This window comes from Henckelia pumila, chromosome 1, assembly GCF_033568475.1.
Source record: "Henckelia pumila isolate YLH828 chromosome 1, ASM3356847v2, whole genome shotgun sequence".
NCBI classification, from domain to species: domain Eukaryota; kingdom Viridiplantae; phylum Streptophyta; class Magnoliopsida; order Lamiales; family Gesneriaceae; genus Henckelia; species Henckelia pumila.
Window position 1 is genome coordinate 175,019,432 of NC_133120.1, and position 7,623 is coordinate 175,027,054.

At 33.8% G+C, this 7,623-nt stretch overlaps 1 protein-coding gene across 1 annotated transcript; it reads right to left on the minus strand.

Moving 5' to 3' along the window:
• Positions 1 to 1,855: 1,855 nt before the first annotated feature.
• LOC140882474 (protein FAR1-RELATED SEQUENCE 5-like) lies at positions 1,856 to 7,418 on the minus strand. The gene is made up of 6 exons (XM_073288513.1): positions 7,043 to 7,418; positions 6,079 to 6,156; positions 2,570 to 4,745; positions 2,342 to 2,491; positions 2,186 to 2,262; positions 1,856 to 2,115 (listed from the first exon to the last, which is right to left on the minus strand). Exon 3 carries the CDS (start codon positions 4,738 to 4,740, stop codon positions 2,701 to 2,703), a length of 2,040 nt encoding a protein of 679 aa, XP_073144614.1. The 5' UTR covers positions 4,741 to 4,745; positions 6,079 to 6,156; positions 7,043 to 7,418; the 3' UTR covers positions 1,856 to 2,115; positions 2,186 to 2,262; positions 2,342 to 2,491; positions 2,570 to 2,700.
• Positions 7,419 to 7,623: the final 205 nt, after the last annotated feature.

The window sequence follows — 7,623 nt, forward strand, 5'->3', positions numbered from 1 at the left end:
TTTATTAAGAAAAAGCTGAGAAGTGCTTCCTAAAAGCTTTCTCAAACACTACCTTAATCCATTATTGTGATTACTGCTTCAAACTCTTTACTACACATCCTCGTAGAGAATGCCATTGAAAGATGTAGCATCACCATGTTTAGAACTAAAATAAAACACAAGTTATAAAAATCTTGTTCCTAAATTTTTTCAATGGCCATTCTCTGAATTGCCTGTACCTGTAGATGGTCGATGACCTTGTCAGCTTCCGGTATGCACTGAATGCAATAAAATGAAGTATAGGAATGTTGCTTGTGTCATATAAGAAGAGACATAACAGAATCCTTGTGGTAAGGCTGGAATTGAAGACTCCTGCAAACATAAATATTGCTTAGCATATACTGGAGTTTTCTCGTGTCTTTGTTTGTCTAGTGTCTTGCAATGCACCGCATCGGCCAATGCACTGTATCTTATAAGGCAACGTTAAATCTCGCGCGACTTGCTAGTTGAAACTCCATATATCCCATATCTTGGCCTCAGATCAAGAATACAATCAACAAAGAATCAAATCTCAGCTATTATACTGAATGTATCCAGCATCGATTAAATGATATTCTCAAGGTGAGCTAAAATCTTTCTTCAAGTATTTTCATTTTCTAACAATAAAATGTTCGAGCGACATAGACTGGGTTTCAACTACGCCAATTTGGTAATGGCCTAATGACCCGAAATACACAAACAATCAAAATAAAGCAGAAACCAAAACGGATTTAACAGATTTTTTTAAAAAATAAAATTCAAAATCAAATTGACCCAACCGAATTTTCAGAAAACATAAGTTTTAACCAATAGTTGCTCATTCCTATATCCAATTGAAATGACGAAGAAAGTTCATGTGCAACTTCCACAAACTCCGCAAACTCATAGAGAAAATCTACGCAAACTGAAAAATAATTAAATTAAAATATGCACTATTAGATTTAGAAACACAACCATGTATTGTTGGTTGCGGAAAAAATGAATGAGAAAATAATAGTTACAAGAGATAATTGACTCTAGTTAGAAAATGAAACCCTAGATTATTTGATTATTTTGATTTGCATCGATGTTGTTGTTGTTTTTTTTTTTTTTGGTTTTTCTTTTTGAGATTTATTATTTATTCAAAAACTTCAGTTGATCGTAATCGTGTAGCTATTTACTCTCTCTTTTATGTTGATTATAAAAATTTTAACATTTTCCACTGCTCAATTCAAATATATAGCTTATGATATTCAAAATGGAACTGATGAAATCCAAATTTAACCAAAAAATTGCAGAATTCAAGTTATATCAGGGGCATTAACGGTAAGGTTCACCATCGCACAGAACTCAAACAAAAAATTCAATTTGAATCAAAAACGATTTCAGTTTTTAGTATTTCGGAATTTCAATCCATTTTGGTTTTTTTGGCTTGATTAACCAAAATGAATCTAAAACCGAATTTTTTATTTCTTATTTTTCAAAAATCATTTCTTATTTTTTAAATCATTATTTATTTATTTATTCTATTAATAATATATAAAAAAAATTAAAAATTTAGGCCACACCGAGAACAAACCGTGAATTTCAGCTCGGTTTTTCGGATCTTTATGTGAATTTCGGTTCGGTTATACTGATTATATCACCAAACTTCAAAAAATCTTTCACCAAATAAATCTAACTTAATAACTTTCTTCAGTTATATTCACCAACCAATTATATCACCAAATCTGAAATCCACTTGCTGAACTCAAGCGTATCACCTAACTTCAAAACTTTTCACGAAATAAATCTAACTAAATACTTTCTTCAATAATATTCATCAATCACCAAATTGCTGAATTCTTCACCAATTAAATCTAGCTAAACAATTTTCTTCGATAATATTCACCAAATAATAATTATATCACCGAATTTGCAAAATTTTCACCAAATGAATCTTCAAAATATATGCACCAAACAATTATATAACCAAATTTCTAAATTGTTTACCAAAACAAAGCTAACTAAATAGCATCCTTCCATAATGTTATTCAATAACCACCAAATTTCTTCAAATCCACAGCCATAAACTTTCTTCAAATATCGAGATACCTTCAGTTATGCATCATCACGTTCCTAAACAATATAAAAAACCAAATAAGATCAATTTCTAAACAAGTTAATCTTCATGAACAATATTTCTTACTTGTAATGAACGAGTATTCTCGAACTGATATGAGAATAACTTAATCTGATATCTTGAACAGAAATTCCCATCATTTCCTGCATTTCAAATAGAAAAAGTAAATATAAGATATTACACATTTATAGGTATACATTAACACAAGAGAATTGCAATAACCGAATGATATGATTGGTTGACATCAAATTGATATCCAAATGATGCGGTGGTTGGACACTAGGATTTTGCAGTTGTCCGCAATTTGCTTCTTGGATATTTGGGAACTAAGAAGTCTGAGCTATGTCCCTTCTCTTTCGGTGTCTTTTGCATCTATATCAGATAAAATGAAACAGTGAAAAACAAAAAAGCACAACTTGTCAACAAATAGCAAATCAATTAACAACTTACTTGATCTGTCAACTTTTCCCTTTCCTTTCATTTTCTTACTCTTATCATCCCAATGACATTGTATGTATTTATTTGTAATTCCTCTTGACTTCTCTTGAGGAGGATTACCAACGAGTATGCCATCTAACAAGTTAATTTCCGTGAACCCTGCTGTCACAAATCTTTGGATCATCCAACTTGAGATTTTCAACCAAATAATTTATTTGTTCTCTTGCACCATCAAGAATTTCTGTCAACTTATTTCTTGCCATTGCATTAGCTTTACATCGCATGCTAAGAGCATATGTCGATCTCATTATTTGGTTAACAAAATCCATCTCAGATTCACGGTCACTTCCACTCCCACTTTCACCGGGAAAATAATCTTCAAAAACTTTATTTCTTGCATTTTTCATCCACCGCTTCTTCAAGTATGGTTTCGGAATAAAATTCACATTCATAAAATTGAAGATCATCAAAATATGCTTGCACAATATTCCCATTGACTCAAATTTTTGACAATTACATTTTACTTCAAAAGTCTCCTTATTGAATATCACTTGTCTAACCCTTGAGTTCTCCTCATGAGATTTTACTTTAAATTCAAGGGAAAATTCACTGAAATCCGAAGGCATGTGAATGAATCGCACATTCAAAGAATTAATCAATTCTAATTCAAATAGCTTGTACACAGTGAGCGTATAAACATCAGCAGCAGAATCCAACAATGGATTATTTTTTAACATTGTCGGGGCTTTCATTTGATGACATCGCATATCCTCGGCCTTTTCTTTCTCACGCCAACTTTTTTGAATTTTTTCATAGTTAAGCACAAAATCATATAGTGAAATGAGACTGTTACCTAACCTCTTCAACTCTACATTTGTCATCTCATTTCTAGAAAGCCCTGCACTGAACTTGTGATTGCTAAACGCAATAGCCCATTTGTATCTCAATGCATACATACTACTTAACCATTTATGATCACTGAGATTGTATTCATCAATCATAATCCTCCACGTGGCTTCAAATTCTTCTTCAGTTTCACAATGACTCATGCATTTGTTCCACAACCTTTTAAAATCAGAGTCACCATTCAAACTTCCCAAGTGTGAAGGAGCATTCTGATTGATGTGCCATTGACATAACCGATGGTTTGAATACGGAAGTATTGTATCAATTGCATTCATCATTGCTTGACATTGGTCTGTAAAAATTGTTTCAGGTTGTTTCCCATTCATAGAATCAAGAAAAGTTTTGAACAACCATTCGAACGAACTCTCAGTTTCATCAGACATGAATGCCAAGCCAAACATCACATTTTGCATGTGCTGATTAATTCCAACAAAAGCAGCACATATCAAATTGTACCGATTGGTTTGATAAGTTGTGTTGATTGATAGAATATCACCGAAATACTCATAATCAACATGACATCTAGAATCCCTGAAGAAGAAATTCATGATCCTGTCATCATTATCAAATTGAACATTCCAATAAAAATGTGTCTCCTTATTCGACCTATTTATAAAGTGATGAAGTAACGCAGAGGCATCCTCATTCTCAATTTTCGTATGATTTTCGGTACGACCAAGGTGATCATCTGCATTCGCTTGACTAAATCCCAAATTATGTGGTCCTTGTACTTCATTTTTCATATAAGAGACAACATTAGCCATAGGTATCCCAGCATTTACCATAGCCTCCAAAGTAGATTTTTTAGCATAAGAAATATTGCGTGACGATCTCAATAAATGTCTTTGATCAACCGTAACCATTTCATGATTATGTTCCATGACAAGCCTACCGACCTTCCATTCACCCCCTTGTTGCCTAGCTACTCTGAGTTTTGCTTTACATTTACTTCTACTTGTTGGCTTCAAGTAAACAGATACTTTTTTGTTAGAGCGTTTTTCATCTTTACTACCTTCACAAGAACATTCAAACTCTTTAGCCTGGAGTTCATTAGTGCCAGGAAAGTACCGTTGATCACCTTTTTTAACGCTAAAACCTTTAGCGTGCGCATAATTACAATAGAGTAGATACGCATCTTCAACACTATTGACTACTTGACCAACAAATAGTCTACTCTCCAATTGATCTACAATAGAGTTTGTAGATAGTACCTCAACATTTTCAGGAATCACAGATTCTGAATTTGTGACTTCAACCTCTTCAATATTGTCTCCCATAAAGTCTATAACAAAAAAGAAAACAAAAAAAAATATAAGATGTACAAATGTTGTGGGGTCCGGATCTGACATCACAAATGTAATGAAACTAAACCGGATAAATTTAAATTTGTGTGCATTCTTTTACATTCATGTCCATTTTTATTTAAAAAAACCAACATTTCATCTAAAATACGAACATAAAAAGAATGAAATAATCATGCCACCAAAAACTACATTAGTAGAAACAAAACAATAACATAAAATCTCAATACCATAAAATATCGTGCTCCACACATACAATGCATCCCTACAGTCACAGCCGGATGAAAATAAAACACGTCTGATAGTTCAATCTTAAGCATGCTTCTAGATGAAAATATACCAACATAAAAGCAATATAATAAAATTAAAAAAACCAACAGCATTTCATCTAAAATACGAACATAAAAAGAATGAAATAATCATGCCACCAAAAACTACATTAGTAGAAACGAAACAATAACATAAAATCTCAATACCATAAAATATCGTGCTCCACACATACAATGCATCCCTACAGTCACAGCCGGACGAAAATAAAACACGTCTGATTGTTCAATCTTAAGCATGCTTCTAGATGAAAATATACCAACATAAAAGCAATATAATCAAATACTAGGATCTGATTATCCCACATTCCCACTATAACATTTTTCTTATCCTGGAACTGCCTTTTTAGTAAACCTGATCCCATGTGACCTGTTATCATGCCCGCACACAAAACAAGAAAACAGCCAGAAAACCGGCGTGTACAAAGCCCAATATTAAGGACAATAAAAGAAAGCATATAAGAAATATCTACTGAGTGAATATACAATGCAATGCATTATTTAAAATCTGGGTGATCAAAGAAATCTGGATCAATCTCTATATCTCTGGTAAAGCATAGGGTACCCAATCTCTGGGGAGGAACGAGCTCCAGCACAGGTCTCACTGACACCAACCTTTCGAGGTGGTCCCATGTGACATGGCTCTCCCAGACTATGGTGCACCTATAGGGGATGGCGACCCACAATAACCAAATCTGTGATATCACAGGTCCCCTATAGCCCCATATGTCTCCATCTTAGGCCAATTAGCCAAAAATCTCAAAGAAAGAGGCTCAATATGCAATGTCATTCTCAATGCTCAATATTGAAATATATGATATCAACAATCAGATTCACAAAGCCTCAATCATCATTAATATCTCAAGTAAACATATAATATATATTTCAACATAAACATCAAGCACATAAGTGCGTGTCTAGTAGCTCGAGCGGCCACGTAGACAAACTCGAGACAATCACAAAGTTACCTCACGTTGTCGTATCATACCTTTTCAATCAATGAACGTTGGATAAAATGGTAATACCAACTCTTGATACTCAAACTTAGCTCAATCCTCCAACAAATCTGAAAATATTCCACAACTTTTACTTTAATATCAAAATATCAACCAAACTCTACAACATGCAATTTATCTCATAATATAGCTCATCCAATTAAAGGGGTAGAGTCCACATCGTTTCAGCTTGAGCAAAGTTAAGTTTTAAGGCCAAAACTCACAAAATTCTTAATCAATTGATTCGCTTCCTTTTGCCCGTGAAAGCTAACTAAATTTGGATTATTTCATGTGTTGAACAAATTTCTAAATTCATTTGTTAACATAGTCTAAGAAATAGATGAATCTCAGACATAAACATAATACTCGCATGAAGATTCCATACTGAGCAGTATTAGTAGAAAAATCATAACTCATTCAATCTTGATTCAAATCGAGTATCGTCAGTTGGAAATCAAAGCTAACACAAAGCTCGACAATTCATTTTCACACTGGTTTGCCAAATAACTTCATTAATTGGTGAATGGCCCCAAACCTATTTGTAATTTACCAATTAAATTCCCGCATGTCCTAGATCTGAAAGACTGTATATTGTATAGTATGTACCAAAAATTGCACAACTCATTCGATACTAATTCAAAATACGCAAGAGCAGTGCCAAATGAAAGCTAACTTGATCATCTAAAACTTTCATTCGAATACCAAATTGAGATTACAAATAGATTAACCCCAGAATTTAAATGTACAGACATCATGAACACAACACTACACTGAATTCCATCTCTGAACCAGTTTCTGTCAAATTCATATATGTCATTCACTTCTTATGAAATCAAGTTATTCCAAAGCCAAATAAAAGCCAGCGCAATGTTGTAAGTTTATTTCAGACCATAACTTCAGAATCTAACCACATAAATAGCTGTAGTTCAAATATATTCTAGGTTCACCAAAATATACCTCCAAGCCAATCAAATCCGGAGCCGAGGATGCCTATATTTCGAACTACGAGGCTGGAATCGAGCTCAGAGATGTTCAATCCCGAAGCTAAAATCGAGATGAAATGGAAAAGAGTTGATTGCGCGGTGGTACTCGGCGGCAGCAGCTTTAACCACGACTGGAAAATCTTGGATAGCGGCGGAAAAATTAGAACTAGAATAGAGCTTGTTCCTAAACTCCAGTACTACATTCCAACGGCCTAAAAACGAAAGAATCGCCGGAGTTTTGGTGACTCGATCTCAAGAACGTAGCCAAATTCTGAGTTTCCGGCGGTCAAAGGCAGGAGCTAGGGTTTGGGGAAAACGGGGATCGGAAATGAGGAGAATGGGGGAGGGGAGAGAAATTTGTATGACAATATATATGCCTTCGTGTTTAGGTGGCGCAATTACCAAAAAAAATCAAATTCATATTTATGTTTATTAACAATATAATCGAGCTCTAACAGTAATTAATTTCATTGTTGAAGTTAGGCAAAATATCAGTTTTAGTTTTGTATGTATTGGTATGTGATATTTTTAGTTCGATATGTTTCAATGAATCAA